General features: G+C 49.1%; 1 protein-coding gene across 1 annotated transcript in view; it reads right to left on the bottom strand.

Moving 5' to 3' along the window:
• LOC135827824 (tyrosine-protein phosphatase Lar-like) overlaps window positions 1–14,829 on the bottom strand; it is a 183,464-nt gene that overhangs the window by 86,435 nt on the left and 82,200 nt on the right. The window contains exons 11-12 of the mRNA XM_065340253.1: window positions 6,966–7,268; window positions 4,287–4,577 (exon numbers count right to left, since the gene is read on the bottom strand). Coding sequence (XP_065196325.1) covers window positions 4,287–4,577; window positions 6,966–7,268 — 594 coding nt within the window. The remainder of the gene's footprint in view (window positions 1–4,286; window positions 4,578–6,965; window positions 7,269–14,829) is intronic.

Below are 14,829 nucleotides of genomic sequence, written 5' to 3'. Positions count from 1 at the left end.
ACACCAACACGCTAGGCAGGCCGAACCTCGCGAACACTTCCATCAGCCGGTCAATGACAGCTGCGGTTGTGGTAGCTGACAAGGGAAGTAGCTCCGGATAGCGTGAACCGTAGTCGACGATGGATAATACTTGTTGACCCTCGATACACACCAGATCAACCGCCAGTTTCTGCCACACTCCTTCAATTTCTGATGGCAGCAGCTCTTGTGCGGGGTTTGTATGACGGCGCCAACACTCTGAACACTGCTCGGCGAACTTGTCGGCATCTTTAGACATGCCGGTCCACCATACTCGTCGTCGCAAAGCATCCTTGAATATGTCCCGACCTGGATGACCTTCATGGGCCAACTGCAGTACGGCATGTCGGAGAGCTTCTGGTATTACACAGCGGTTACCGAATAGCAGGATGCCGTCAATGGTCGTCAGCTGATCTCGGATAAGGTAGTATGGCTCTTCAGCGGGTGTGACTTGGGACCATGATTGCATCAAGACGCGCTGCTGTATGCTGCGCAACAGTGGGTCATCACTAGTCGCCTTGGCGATATCGTCGATATTGACTGGGCACTCTTCCAAGACCAGGCCAATGAACTCAGCCATAGAGCGGGCTTCTTCTGGTGAGGCAGTTGAGTCTTGGACAGGCGCTCTTGACAATGTGTCTTCACACACCATCTGCTTCCCAGGTGCATGTGACAAGGTGTACTGGTATGGCATGAGAGCGACCATCCAGCGCTGCAGCCGTGGTGGTACTTCGTCAAACGGCTTCTGGACGATTGAGATCAGGGGCTTGTGGTCGGTCACAACTTGAACAGATCTCCCCAGGACGTACTGTCGGAATCGAGTCAGAGAGAATACGATACCAAGCATCTCGCGCTCCAACTGGGAATAACGAGATTCAACATCGGACAATGAACGGCTGGCGCAGGTGACAGGTAACCAAGTGCCACTCTTGTCTTGCTGCCACAGAATAGCACCCAGACCAAGTGGAGATGCGTCACATGTTACCTTGGTTGGGACGTCCAAGGATGGCTTAAAGTACGCTAAGCACTCTAGCGACGAGGCCACGGCTGTCTTCGCATCGGTGAACGCGGCCGTCAGCTCATCATCAACGACGAATGGTTGTCGCTGAGCCAGTTTCCTCAGCGGCTCAGTTGTCTGTGAGAGCTGCGGTATGAATTTACCAAGGTACGTCACCATACCAAGGAAACGACGTACATCTGTCAACGTCTGCGGCAGCTGCAACTGTTGGATTGCCAGCAGCTTGTCACCGTCAGGACGCACACCATCCTTGCTCAGCCAGTGTCCCAAGTACTTGATTTCTGACTGGCGTACGCGACACTTCTCCCAGTTTAAGCGCAGGTTGGCTTCGCTCAAACGACGGAGTACGGCAGCCATGCGCTCGTCGTGTTCCTGTCGGTTGCGGGCATAGATGAGAATGTCATCAATATAGACAACGACTCCCGGTAGGCCGGCAAGGATGTCAGACACCACACGTTGAAATATCTCCGGTGCGCAAGCAATGCCAAACGGGAGTCTCTTGAATCTAAAGAGGCCCTTGTGAGTGGCGAAAGTGGTGAACGGACGAGATTCATCGGCCAAAGGGAGCTGGTGAAAGCCAGATTCAGCATCCAGAACGGAGAACACTGTTGCACCGTCCAGCTGCGCATTGATTTCGTCAACGGTGGGAAGTAGGTGACGCTCCCGGACTACGCTCTTGTTTAGGACGCGGTAGTCCACGCAGAGACGCAAAGCACCGCTTGATTTCCTGACCGGCACCAACGGTGAGACCCACGGAGTAGCTTCTCGCACTGGCTCGATTATGTCATGCTTCACCAGACGATCCAACTCCTTGGCAATTTCATCCCGGATGCTGAAAGCGTGCCGACGGGGTGGGAGTGCTGTTGGAGTGGTGTCAGGGTCCACTGTGATAGAGATGGGCGTCACGTTCACCACATTGACTTCAGCAGAGGTCAGCAACTCCAGTTCGGAGATGACGTCCTGGCCATACAGGATTTGGCGGCCAGACGCGACTGGGACAACAAAACAACTACATACGATGCTGCGTGATCCAACAGAGACCGTCACATCAGCCATACCGAGTGTTGAGATGACGCCGCCATTGTACGCTTTCAAGATTCGATCACTCTTTCGCGTTGGCTGGACAACATCATCGGTTAGCACTGATCGGGTAGCACCGGTATCCAGTAGTCCTTCACAGGGACGGCCGTTGACGATCAGCGTCTTACGAAACAATTGCTGGTGCTGAGAAGTATCCACTGAGAATGCGTAATCACAGAAATAGTTGGCGTCATCCTCCTCCACCTGTTCGGATGTCATGCGCGCATTATCAGACTTGCGCGACAGGCATACTGTTGTAAAGTGGCCGACTTTCGAGCAGTTGCCACAAGTAGCATCCGCTGCAGGGCAATGCTGCTTGCCTCTTGGATGCGAGCGGCCACAGTACTTGCACTTCCCAAACTTCTTGTGCGCAGAGGCAGGCTGGGAGTGTGAAACACGGTGAATGTGAGAGAATGAATTCGACAATGGAGTAGCTGCAGCGTCACCATAAAGCTTGCTGTCCGTGATAGAGGACTCGAGTGCCACAGCTTTGCTCACAGCATTGGCTAGTGTCAACTTTGACTCTTTGAGAAGTTCTTTACGTAGCTCCTGGGATCGCAGGCCCTCGATCAACTGGTCACGGATTTGTCCCTGATCAATGGTGTCCACGGCAGTAGACGCAAATTCACAGCGATCAGCTGCTTCGCGCAGGCGTCCCACAAACGATGTGACAGACTCACCCTCATTCTGGCGAAGCTGACGGAACCGGTGGCGTTCCGACGTTGTGTTTGTGGCAGGACGAAAATGAGCAATCACAGCATCCGTCAGAGCTTTGTACTCACATCCGGCACTGCCATCAGCCTGAGCTGGTGGAGTAGGAACTACGATTCCTTTAACAATACGCCTGACAGCGAGGCCTGCAAGGTTCAGAAACAGCCTCTTCTTATCAGCTGCCGTCGTAACTCCACAAATTTTCAGGTAATCATCAACGTCCTCGAGCCACAATTCGAAATCGGCTCCGATGTTGCTGGAAAAGTCAGGTACAAATTCCTTCGGCGCTCTGCCTTTGGGAGCGGACATGGCGACAAATCCGTGCCTGTTCACTGCGCCAATGTAGGCATGCAAGAAGCCAGACTAAGCACACGGAAAGAATAGACAACTAGCCATTGTGTCTCTCAGATTCTTCATCTGTAAAACCAGCTCAACAGCAGCATATGGCCAAGAGCATTACGCAATGCACTGTTACCATGACTGTGCACATCAGTACTACAGCCGTGATGTACAATGCATGACTACCACATTCTGTACGATTGAAAAAACTAGGGATTGGGGAGTGCTCACATGAAAAAGGTTGACCCAGGTCAATTACTGATATGCCGACAAAAGTCCACTTCTAGAGTGCTGTATGGCCGCGTAACTACTTTCGCGTGAACGTTGCCTTTCCAGTGCTGCGCAAACCTGGCACGAAATATGCACAGAGGTAAGGTAGTGCGATTCCTTGATTTCAACCCTCCCCTGATGGAAGGGTTGAAATTTCCAGGTCAACTGCAATGTGTCATGTAAATGATCCATCCAGTCAATCTGTGCTCATGGTGGGTTGAAATTTGACCCAGGTTGAAAACTTCCATGTAAATACAGCCTTTTAAGCGACCACTCAACAGACCTTCAACATGGATGCAAAATGTTTAAGATCGATCAATATTATTTTATCACTCACGGAATGGAGCAGTGACACATGGATACGAGTCACGAGCATCTGTACAGTACTGTAACTAGATAGTATAGGAATGGACTGTATTATCTAGTAGTTTTTGTGCTACAGCGGTTGGTACCTGTCTACAGACTTTCGATCATATGATCGACCACTAAAACCTTCGTAACTCCACCATTTCTCGTGCAAATTCAACAATGGCAGAGTATCAGTGAATATCACGTGCATGCAGTTTCAGTGTTTCAGTACATGTACCAACCGCTGTAACACTAAAACTACTAGATATTACAGTCCATTCCAATACTACATTGTATCTAGTCACAGTGCTGTGCAGTTGCTTGTGCCTCTTACAAAACCGTGAAACTCAGAGTTACAGCAAAACGCTTGGATTCCTTCTTTCAAGTGTGTATTTGAGGAACACGTAAAGAGCCTGGACATAATCTAGAATCACTTAATAGTACGGGCTCGGCAGTTGATAGGTTGAAAAACTGGCCACATGAGAATAACTCATTGTCTTACCATCCTGGGTGGTAGAACTTTGCAGGCGACTCTCGTAGCTGCCGGTACCACCGGTTGATTCAGCGACCAGTGATAAGTTGTATGTTGTATCAAAAGTTAGTCCTGAGAGTGTTGCATGGGTGTGGCTGGTACTGGCCGATGTCACATGGCTGCCATTCTGATGTGCACAGTCAACATGGTATGCAACCAGCTTTCCATTCAGCTTGTATGGGTCTACAGCAGTCCAGCTGAGTGTTACTGTTGTTGCTGTTCTGGAGTCCAAGATAAAGTTGCCAGGTGCCACACTTGGAGCTGTCCATAATGAGGTGAATAGAGAGATAGAAATAGAGATAGATTCAGTTAGCTAATAATCGTGACTACGTGAAACTCGGAGTTGCGACACAGCTTCCCCTCTCGCTCTTCACTCTTCGGACAGTGGAGCTACTTGATTATGTTAGATAAAGATAGATAGAGATAGATAGACATAGAGAGAGAGAGAGAGATAGAGATAGAGATGGAGATAGAGAGAGATAGATAGATAGAGATAGATATAAAGTGGGATGGAGATAGAGATAGAGATAGAAGGAGAAGGGCAATACTGTAAAGTGCAAAGTTTCGTTTGGAACTTTCGCTTTACCGTAAAAGCCCGTGTATAGGCCCCGGGCGTATAGAATAGCAACCTCGGTTTCCTGGGCGTATACAAGGGCACGGCATATACTTGGAGTAGGGATAGCAGTATGTATTGGGTATCAGTATTTGTACATGTACTGGTGTTGCAGGCATACCTGGGTGTATACATGGGCATGGGCGCCATTTCGAAACAAAAGTGTTGACTTCCCCTGACTGGGCGTGTACACGGAGGGTGGGCGTAATTTTGAGTGGGCGTATACAGGGGCTTTTACGGTACTCGTTAGCCCTTTCAGCCCTCGGGAGAATGAAGTTGAAGACACCACTGCAGCTGTACTTATGGTTGATGAATATGGTGGTAAAGACACACCTGGCAATATGGCGGAAAACACACCTGCCCACACTCGCTCTCTAAGCTGCAAAGTTCTGGCACAGAGCTCTCCTTCTCACAACCACCACCATCAGTTAGTGCCTGGCGCCTACTCAATGCATGGTTGGCGGTATCCGACATAGCAGGCTGGAACATCAAGTAGTGCATGGCACATAGAAGATGACACAGCAACAACATAGCTCGATTGCGACGTACGTTTCGTCCCCGCTGGACTCATCAGGCAATCTTCTTCTTGGATGTCTTTCATACTGAGCTTGACTCGGGAGAATGAAGTTGAAGACACCACTGCAGCTGTACTTATGGTTGATAAATATGGTGGTAAAGACACACCTGGCAATATGGCGGTAAACACACGCCTGCCCGCACACGCTCTCTAAGCTGCAAAGTTCTGGCACAGAGCTCTCCTTCTCACCACCATCAGTTCGCGCCTGGCGCCTAGTCATCATGTACATCAAGCTTAGCACTAGCAAGGCAATCCAGCTATCAAAATAGTCTGAAGCATTCACTAAACAATCGAGTGCATGCGGTGTACCGGTGTATGTATGCGTATACTGCTGCCAGGGCCCTAAGGATCAGAGAAAACGGGTCATTTTTACTAAAAACATACTGCAGGTAAAAGGCCGTAGCTCAGTCATCCACATTCTCCATATTTCATGGTCTTTGGCTTCCTGGAAAGCTACTACAACCAGGAAAAAGAGGAGCTGAACCATAAGTCTTCCCATGACAGGAGACAAGATTTAGAACTAAGCGAATTTGTCCCAAAGTCGCGTTTGCAAAAATCAAAAGAAAGTTTTCTTTCAGCCGCCATTTGACTCTCCTCGGTTGTATCGAGGTCAAATGTTTTTTGAACACTCCCGCAGGTCAATATCTCGGAGTAGTCGTGGCACCACGTTGAAAAAAACACAGAAAGAAGAAAATCAAGCACCCACTCACTGCACAATAGTCGTTGGTTTCGTGTGGGTATGCTTGTCTATGGAGCATCATAAATCAACGAATATTGATCCGATTGCAAGCTGAGAGCTTTCGCATCGCCCTACATTATTTCGATTGGGAATCGAGTAAGAATTAACGGGCATATGAACATATGCACGCCCTGTTAATTCTCATCAATGCGCGATGTACACTCATCACGTAATACTGTTGTGTAATACTATGGGCTCAGCAATGCAAAGGTTAAAGTGATGCAGTGATGATGCAATGACCAACAGTATGCAGTATGCACCCCGTCTCATCATACACATCCCGAGTAGCAGTTCACACATGCAAGAATGGCTAGCAATGTGAAACGAAGTGAGCAAAAAGCTCTCAACACATAAAGTGGGAGTCCCAAAAAGCTGGTGCTGTCTTTCAGGGAACCTTAGTTGATGTTTGAGCCAGCACAACTTGGGTGAAAACCTACCTTCCAGGACCCATGTGCACAAGCCTTCAATCAGCTTGCCTCAAGGCGATGATTGATGGGGGACCTTAGGAGTTTCGGGATACTACCACTTAGAGGATTTTAAAGGAAGTGTACAAAGCGGAGGAGAGCATGTCAAGTGCATTGGCAACATGCCAGTATGCAGCACTCCATACTGCAGCATTATTGTACTTCAACTCTCCTTATTTCCCCAGAACACAGCTGCAGGGTTTGCTAGTCTGCTCTCTGCATATTCTGCAACAAATCTCTGATACCGGCTCCCTACCTGTTGCTGTTGTACTGAACATTTTTTGTTCTGTAGCATTTCCATCCAATGCATTATACGTGTTTCTAGCAACACAGTGATATATATATGTTGCATCTTCTTCAACCGGTGAAAGGACAACAGGACTGGTCTTGTTGCAGATCAGGACACTTGACAAGTTTGACATATGTATGTCGGACACCGATTGCCTTGTGAAGTAACAGCAGAAGTTGGACAAGTGATAATTTCCTTTTACACGTGTTAGGTGAATTGTCACCTCGGTGGCTAGTGGCCTTGCAGAATTGACAATTGGCGCAGGAGGAACTGCAGAGTCGTGATAAAACAGCAATAATTTTTTTTTAATTTGATAGAAATGAAAAGAAGTTGAAAGTTCATCCAAACTTAACTTTCGAAATGGGATTTTAGAAACCCTTTCCATATGCCACAGGTGTAGCAAAACACTTGGCCCAATTTCCACCTGGCAATATAGTGCATCATTTGTAGAGGCTGCAGAAGCTTATCAGAGATCACACGAAAAACAGGAGCGGGGTCAAATTCACATTCTGTCTAGGTGTTTTGATTCGAAAACGTTGTCACATTGAGTCTACAATATGTTTTGCTCTTAGCCAAATCTGCATGGCTGTGCTATGACCAATGATCGGAAGCGCTATTCCAGGCCATTTGACTCAACTGATTTTAAATGGACACCACGTCAAACACACTTTTATCTACCCCCAACAACTATTGCAAAGCTGGAAATATGAGGATAAACATACGACACGAAGAAACACCAATCTATGCACAAAGATATAGATCGCTGGTATTGTAACCTGCTTGCTTGCAGGATTTCTTAGGATTATTTATTTCCACAGCAGTCAAAGAAAAGAATTACAATTCACTCCAGAAGCAAAGACAAAATCCCACAAGTAAAAGGAAACTTCGTCTCTCTCAAAATCAACATCCTCTCTCTCAGTGCGCATGCTCATAGAGTCCTAGGGCTGAAACGATCGTGATATTTCCTTAGTGGCTCAGCTGATATCATAACGATCGGCTTATTGGCTTAGCGACATATTTCCACGCACGTAACACATGTAATATTGTCATGGTTACTTGAATTTATTTTTCAAATTCCAATAAAGTAATAATTATGTCATTACAGCATGCTGTCCGCAGATTGAGTAATTATGTCATTATACGTGATATGTTGATTGCAACAGGGATATTTACTATCTTTTCTAATTTGAGCTGCCACAAATAACTTCAAAGTACACAATTCAATACAGGCCGTAACGTTACGCATGCACACACACAGACACACACACTACATACACACACACACACACCTGCACACACACACACACACACACACACACACACACACACACACACACACACACACACACACACACACACACACACACACACACACACACACACACACACACACACACCTGTTCCTGTTCCTGTTCAGCACTGCCACAAGGGCCACGTGGCTCTCCTTAAGAGAGAACCGGGGAGGAGGGAGGCCGCTGGCACCTGTGTCGGGTGAGGTCGCTCCCGCGGCGAAAACGGCGGCCACAGTCGGGGCAGGACCATTCAAATGTCAATCGTGTTGCTGCAGTCGGGCGATGCGTACTACGGTGGCATTTGTGTCGTGATCTGTCAGACGGTCTGGCGAAACAGCGGTCACATGTGGGGCAGTGAGCTGCGCAACAGTCCCTTGCAATAGCCTGGGGATGGTCTTCACGGGGCTGAGGATCATGGGGTGTGCATTTATGCCGCGATAGCCCACCACGGCTGCGTAGCCACCGTTGACATTGGGGACATTGCACTGCACCGCGCTGCTCTGCTATGGGCTTGGCCCTTTCATCCAAGCACTTGTGACGGCGCTTGTCCGAAGGCCTGCTAAATACGCGTCGGCAGACAAGACATTGCACATTACGCACTGGTGACGAAGCTGGTTCCAGCTCACGGTAGATGTTCCTCCACCCTGGTCGTGACTGGGTATCTTCTGGCCAAGAGTCCTGTACGTCACATCGCTGTAGATCCGGACTCAGAGCGTCTCGCCAGCGCTTTCGTGGGCCGCATGCAGGTCGGGTCTCCGGTCGGCAGCCGAACAGAACAACCCGGGGTGTCCGTTCCATATCCATGCGCATAACGTGGCCAAACCATTCCAAACGGCGTTGCACAATCCGGTCCTTGATGGGCAGGGGTCTGGCATCATTCCACTGCTCCAGGATGGTGGTGTTGCTGATGTGGAAGTCCCAGACGTCAGAGCGTGACACACCCATGATGGTGCGGAGGCATCTCATGTAAAAAGATGACAGCTTGGCAATATCGGCTTGGAGTGGTACCCAGCACTCAGACGCATACAGCAGCAAGCTCAGCACACACGCCTCAAACACTGTTCGCTTGGTGGCCAGCGTTAGATTGTTATCCCGAAACACTGGGCGACTCAGAACGCCAAAGGCACGTGATGCAGCAGCTATCCTGGACTCGATATCCCGGGAGCAGCGGCCATCAGCGTGGATATTAGTTCCGAGGTAGCGAAACTCAGAGACCACCTCCACCGCATGGCCATTCAACATCAGCGGGCGCACATCCTCTTCAGTAACATGATGACCGGTGACCATGAGCTTGGTTTTCTCTAGGTTAACTTTGAGACCGAATGCACCTGCCACCTCAACAAATGCCGTTAGGCAAGTCTCTATTGCCTCCCGACGCGTGGCCATCAGGGCAGAGTCATCTGCAAATTGGCAGTCAAGGATGGAACGTCTAGTGTCTGTGCGGTGTCGTCGGAAGAACAGACGTTGCCTTGCATTAGTATGAATCGGAACACCAGCTCCGGGGATATCTGCGACGCGGGCATACCACCGTTGGAAGACTGCCCACATGAAGATGTTAAATAATGTGGGAGCCATGGAGCAACCTTGACGGAGGCCATTCCTCACAGCAAATGGATCGAGTCTATCACCATCAACGCAAATTGTAGCCTGCATAGAGGTGTGGAAGGACTGAACAATGGATAGGAGACGGGGAGGAACACCAGCTTTCTCCAGTACGCGCCACAGGCAATCCCGACTGACAGAGTCATAAGCCTTGCGGAGGTCGATGAACAGGAGGAAAGCTTTCCCTCGATGTTCAAATGCCTTCTCCACCATCTGGCGGACCACAAATATCATATCCGTACAGGATCGCCCTCGTCGAAAACCACACTGAGTGTCTGGTAAGAAGGACTCAGCCATAGATTGCAGGCGAGTCTGCACAATGCGGGCAAGTACTTTACCGGCAACATCCAAGAGGGAAATGCCTCGCCAATTATCGCAGCGACTCAGGTCGCCTTTCTTGGGAATGGGTATAAGATTACAGTCGACCCATTCCTGCGGTACTGTGCCATCATTCCAGACGCGATGGAGGAGTTCCAACAGAGACTCACTGAACCTCTGGCCACTGTACTTGATCATCTCCGGTAGGATGCCTGACTCACCGGCCGCCTTTCCATTGCGTAGTTTGCTTATAGCTCGCTGTAGCTCCTCAGCAGTTGGCAGGTCATCGAGCTCTGGGACTGGATCCCTGGCCTCTAGCTGATCAATCTCCTCTGGGTCAAACACGGACGCGACATTAAGTATGTTGGCAAAGTGCCGTCGCCACTGCGTACCCTGCTCTGCTCGAGACTTGCATATGTTGTTGTTCAGATCACGTATAGGCACAGTTGCCTTACTGCGCAAGCCTTGCCGTGCGGCCTGCATATCGTGAATACAAGACCATACGTGGGCTGAGCTGAAACGTGACTGTTCCAACTCCGCTGCCTTGGCCACGAACCAGTCATTTTTCGCCCTTCGCACAGCGGCGCGGGCCTCTCCTCGAGCCCTCCGGAATTCTACCAGTACTGGATTGTTGGACTGGCCAGTCTTGATCCATCGGGAGTACAACTCGTTCCGTCTGGCAAGTAGAGGTTGGATGATTTCCCGGCTGTCCACGTACCAGTCTGGTTGCCTGCGTTTGCTACGGCCGAGGACATCCCCTGCCGCTTCAGTAAGCGTGTCACGGAGAACATGCCAATGCTCCCCAGTAGTGGTGATGGGTGATGATAACTTCCCATTCAATACTGTCTCCGTCTTGGTCTGATATTCCCGGATCAACTCGCAGTCTACGTTTCTTCCCCGAGCCAGTGTATCACGGAACTTGGAGACATCAAACCTCGGCACTCCATGTTTAGAGCTGTTGTGCTGGCCTCAGGACGACCAGTCCCTCGCGATGACAATAATGCTGGCGAAATTTCTTTCCGTCGTGGCGAAGGTGTTTGTATTGTTTTGAACGGCGACGCGATCGAAGCGTGGCGTGCTGGCGGCTGTCAATGGACAGCCCACGGATCACGTTTGGTGTCAGCTCGACTACTATTTACTCTCCAGGGCGGTGACAGCGTCTGGGTGACAGTGATGAGTGCGTATGCTCCAACTTTCAGTAGCTCGAAGACCCTGAAGGAGTCTTTCTATGGCGCCCTTCAACAAGCTATCACTGGCGTCCCAGCAACTGAACAGTACATCCTACTGGGAGATTTCAACGCGCGTGTGGGTACACGTTTACATGCTGACGATGACTGGAGTTACGTGCGTGGCCCGTTTGGACATGGAGTGGCAAATTCTTCTGGACAGGAGCTGATGAGTTTCTTGCTCACAAATGAGGCAATGATTTGTAATACTTGGTTCCAGAAAGAATACGACACACGATGGACTTGGCAACACCCCCGCACCAAAACACAGCATTGCATTGACTACGTCATTATTCCAAGAAATCACTGGCAACGATGTTTGGACTCACAGGTTATACACAGTGCTGAGTGTGGTACGGATCACGCAATGGTCGCCATGCGCTACCGGATTGTCAACAGCACACACACACACACACACACACACACATGAGCACACTCACACACACACACACACACACACACACACACACACACACACACACACACACACACGCACGCACTTCGAAAACTGCAGCAGTTACACTGATGGCAATGCAGGCTCTGCAGCAAGCTCCTCTGCGGATGCCTCAATCAGGTCCACTATTGAAAGACCAAGACGGTCAACAGCCAACTACAACAGAAACTACGCCCTCAACGGACAAGGGCGCAAGGAGGGACGTGAGAGCAGGGTGACGGCCGAGTCCCGTTCAATGGACCATGTCAGGCGGGATAACAGAGAGAGCGCAGAGGAAGCAGATGATGGGACGGACGGTGAAGGGAGCAATGAGTCGGAGAGCGACGATTGTAGTGATCGTGAGAGTGCCGGTGAGAATGTTAGTGTTGTGCGTAGGTTTAGTGGTAGCAAGTCTTCAGTGTACAATCATCTGTTGGCTAGTCCTGATTGTTGCAATTCGTATTCCGACTCTTCATTCACTGTATTGTGCCGTGGTCGTCATGGTTATGGACTGCAGTTAAAAGTTTTGGAAGCCATCTGTCAGCGTCTGTATAAGCCTAATTTGTGTGTACAGAAGGATAGTATAATTGGGTTAAAATTGTTCAAGTAAAGTGTCATGTTTGGTGCGGCCAAGCTTGGCCTATAATGTTCTAGGTATAATGTACTGCTGTTATTTGTTATCACTTTGTCCTTCCTTCTTTCTTTCTCTTCTTTGTTCATTTTTCAGTTGCAAGTTTAGTGTTAGTACACACATTCGTTATTGCTCTCGCTTTCATTGTTAAAATTCACACTTGCAAATTTCACTGCTGTTGTTCTTAGTGTTATTTCTCTAACTTAGATTTTCTATAATAGTTCAATTTTGTTTTCAGTGTCCTTTAGTACAACGAAGATTCCTGATGAGTGTTGTACGAAAACTTGTTAGAATCCCTTTTTTTCTCTACACAATTTCTTCACATTTTCATCGTTTTATTGCACATTGCCTCCACAGTTTTACAATACATGAATACAGTGTACTCAAATGTCGATCCAGCTGGTATTACTGATTGCGGTTACCAATAATAATAATAATAATAATAATAAAAATGAGAGCAGTACTACACAGCAGAGCACCTCCAGCACATACTGGTTGTGGAGCGAGGAACGCATTGCATCACTGCGTGAAGCTCTTGCTACCTGCCATCTGCAGTACGATCCACATCCCACTGACCCTCAGCCAGTAACCTCATTCTGGAACTTCTGGAGAGACCAGATACTGAAACTAGCCGTGCACCACTGCCAAGTGACCAGAAGCAAATCCCGCAAAAATACTACGCCCACTCGTCCCTGGATGACGAAGGATCTTCTCAGCCAGATCAAAACAAAGCACGAACAGTTCCGCACCTACAAGGCGACCCAACTAGACTCAGATTGGAAACTGTACACAGCCCAGCGTAACCGAGTAACCGCTCTTTTGCGACAGGCTAAGTCTGATTTTGTCCAGCAAACAACGTCAACGGGTACAAACCTCCACCGTCTACTGAAGCGCCTGAAGAAACCGTCTAAGCAAACAATTCCCACACTATCGACAGCCAACTCCACTGCAGCCACGGCTATGGAGAAGGCAACAGCTCTCAACAAGTTCTTTATCTCCCAAAGCCAACAGTCCATCGACAAGACCACCTGTACTACACCAGACATCAACACTACCCCTGACATCAGTCATACTCTAAATACAATAGCAGCAACAGTGGAAGAGGTCAAGAAGCTTCTAAGCAGTCTAGACACTGGCAAGAGCCCAGGCTTTGACAACATCCCAACTCGGCCCCTGAAAAAAACTGCAAAGGAAATCTCCCCAGCTCTCACTAGTCTCTACAATCTGTCCTTCAGAACCGGAGAAATACCACAGGATCGGAAAGACGCAACTATTACACCCATCCCCAAGTCGGGCAACCCCTCTCATCCTACCAACTACCGACCCATCTCCCTGCTCAGTATAATATCAAAAACACAAGAAAAATAGTCCACTCTCGTCTGTACAATCACATAGCACCGCACTTACCCTCCAACCAATCCGGCTTCAGGAAACAAGACGGGACCGAACTGCAACTCGCACGGATCGTCCACCAGATATCCACAGCTAGGGATGCGGGGAAGCATGTTGTTACGTGTTTCTTCGATCTCAGTAAAGCCTTTGATCGTGTATGGCATCAAGGCTTGGTGAAAAAGCTGAGCCACTACGGTGTCGACGGCAAGGCTCACAAGTGGCTCGAAGCCTACTTGACAGGACGCAGACAGCGGGTGCAGTTTGAAGGCACAACATCCGCCTTCATACCAATACCAGCGGGAGTGCCCCAGGGCTCTGTCCTGGGACCACTTCTGTTCCTGGCGTACACCATTGACCTGCCCACTGCCTGTGAAAATGCTACAACCTCGTGTAGCCAGTTCGCGGACGACACCGCACTAATTGCCATTGCAGGCAGCTACATTGAGTGTGAGGCTGTGCTACAAAGAAGCGTCGATGCCGCAGCAGAATGGCTAGAGCACTGGCACATGCTAGTCAATAAAACGAAAACCGTCATCCTCCCGTTCTACCATGCTAACCGACCCCCAACACAACTACCCGAAATAAAACTTGGGCAAACCCAACTAGAAACAGTAACACAACATCGTCACCTCGGCATCATCTTTCAGCACGACCTAAGATGGTCAGCCCACCTTGACTTTGTGCTGAAAAAGCCGTAAAATCTTTTAATATTCTCTTTAGGCTCAAATCAACTCTACACACTAAATCACTCTCTCTCTCATTAACAAAACATTTATCCTGCCTATAATTGAATATGCATGCATTGCTGTCACCCCGCTCTCAATCGCAGCCCTTGACCGTCTTGAGCGAATCCAGCGCAAGGCGGCCAGAATTTGCCTCCGTCTCCCCCTCTACACTCCTCTGAATCATTCAACACTGCTCCATCGGCTCAAATGGC

The sequence above is a fragment of the Sycon ciliatum genome, chromosome 12, assembly GCF_964019385.1.
Source record: "Sycon ciliatum chromosome 12, ocSycCili1.1, whole genome shotgun sequence".
NCBI classification, from domain to species: Eukaryota; Metazoa; Porifera; class Calcarea; order Leucosolenida; family Sycettidae; genus Sycon; species Sycon ciliatum.
The sequence above is the reverse complement of the archived record's forward strand: the minus strand, read 5'-3'. Positions and strand labels throughout refer to the sequence as shown.